Consider the following 1,603-nt stretch of genomic DNA (forward strand, 5'->3'; position numbering starts at 1 on the left):
CTTATGTAAAAAAAAACCTTAAAATCAAAAACAATATCAACAGAGAAAAACACTAAGTACTTTGTAAGATAATGAATACATAACTTTATGTTAAACAGTAAGTCAAGAGGGAAATTATAAAACACTCAGAAATGTATTATAATGAAAATACTAAAACCTAAATGAATGTAACACAGATGAAAAAATACTTAAAAATGCATTTGTAGTTGTTTTATCAGAAAATAATAAAGTAACTGAAAACAAATTCAACTCAAGAAGACAGGGAGACAGTAACCAAGAAAGCCAAAAGAGTAGGTTCGACTGTGGGAGCGGAGCAATGCCAAAATCAAAGGAACTTGTTTCTTCAAGCTCGTCAGGCAGTGATTCTGACAGTGAAGTTGATAAAAAGTTAAAGAGGAAAAAGCAAGTTGCTCCAGAAGAACCTTTAAAGAAACAAAAGACTGGAGAAACTTCGAGAGCTCTGTCATCTTCCAAACAGAGCAGTAGCAGCAGAGATGATAACATGTTTCAGATTGGGAAAATGAGGTACGTTAGTGTTCGGGACTTTAAAGGGAAAGTTCTAATTGATATTAGAGAATATTGGATGGATCCAGAAGGTGAAATGAAACCAGGGAGAAAAGGTATTTCTTTAAATCCGGAACAATGGAGCCAGCTGAAAGAACAAATTTCTGACATTGACGATGCAGTAAGAAAACTGTAAAGTCCGAGCCATATAATAGCTGTACTGTTCTAGTTGTTTTAATCTGTCTTTTTACATTGGCTTTTGTTTTCTAAACGTTGTTTTCCAAGCTATTGTATATTTGGATTGCAGAACAATTTGTAAGATGAATACATTTTTTTAATGTGCATTATTAAAAATCTTCTGAGTGAAGCTAATTGTCAACTTTATTAAGGAGTATTGTTTTGTGCCTATCATCTAGTATAAAATAAATTCAAGTAATACAAAAAAAAATAAAAAAAGAAAGCCAAAAGAGTAAAGGAGGGAAATGATGACTATGAACAGAAATCGGTTAAGTATATACTCCAAACGAAGATAAAAAGGTAAATCCTTGGAATAGTCATAATGTAGAAAATTTGGGAAAGAATAAAACACATAAAGAGAAAACAAGAAAATAAAGTGAAATGAAAATAAGGAAATAATACAGATAATTAAGATCAAATGAATTACGGAATAATAGTATTATACACTCTGCCCTCCTATTCATGGGTTCCACATTCATGGATTCAACCAACACCGAATCAAAAGTATTTGGAAAATAAATAAATAAATAATACAACAAAAAATAATACAAATAAAAAACAATACAGTTTAACAACTATTTATATAGCATTTATATAGTATTAGGTATTATAAGTAATCTACAGATGATTTAAAGTAAATGGAAGAATATGCATAGTTATAGGCAAATACTATGCCATTTTATATAAGGAACTTGAACATCCATGGATTTTGGTATCCCCCGAGGTCCTGGAACCAATCCCTATTGGATATGGAGAAATGACTGTGTATCAATGAATTTTAAAACATAGATGAAAGGAATGAATTACTGGAACCAATATAAGTTGCCAAAATTGAAGTGGAAATTTTGAGAAGAGCAATGTT

At 30.8% G+C, this 1,603-nt stretch overlaps 1 protein-coding gene across 1 annotated transcript; it reads left to right on the plus strand.

Annotated features, from left to right (window-relative positions):
* The first annotated feature begins 299 nt into the window (after positions 1-299).
* LOC134386521 (activated RNA polymerase II transcriptional coactivator p15-like) lies at positions 300-906 on the plus strand. The gene has a single exon (XM_063108725.1). The coding sequence runs from the start codon at positions 317-319 to the stop codon at positions 698-700; it is 384 nt and encodes a 127-aa protein (XP_062964795.1). The 5' UTR covers positions 300-316; the 3' UTR covers positions 701-906.
* The last annotated feature ends 697 nt before the right edge of the window (positions 907-1,603 follow it).

Source organism: Cynocephalus volans, chromosome 9, assembly GCF_027409185.1.
Source record: "Cynocephalus volans isolate mCynVol1 chromosome 9, mCynVol1.pri, whole genome shotgun sequence".
NCBI classification, from domain to species: domain Eukaryota; kingdom Metazoa; phylum Chordata; class Mammalia; order Dermoptera; family Cynocephalidae; genus Cynocephalus; species Cynocephalus volans.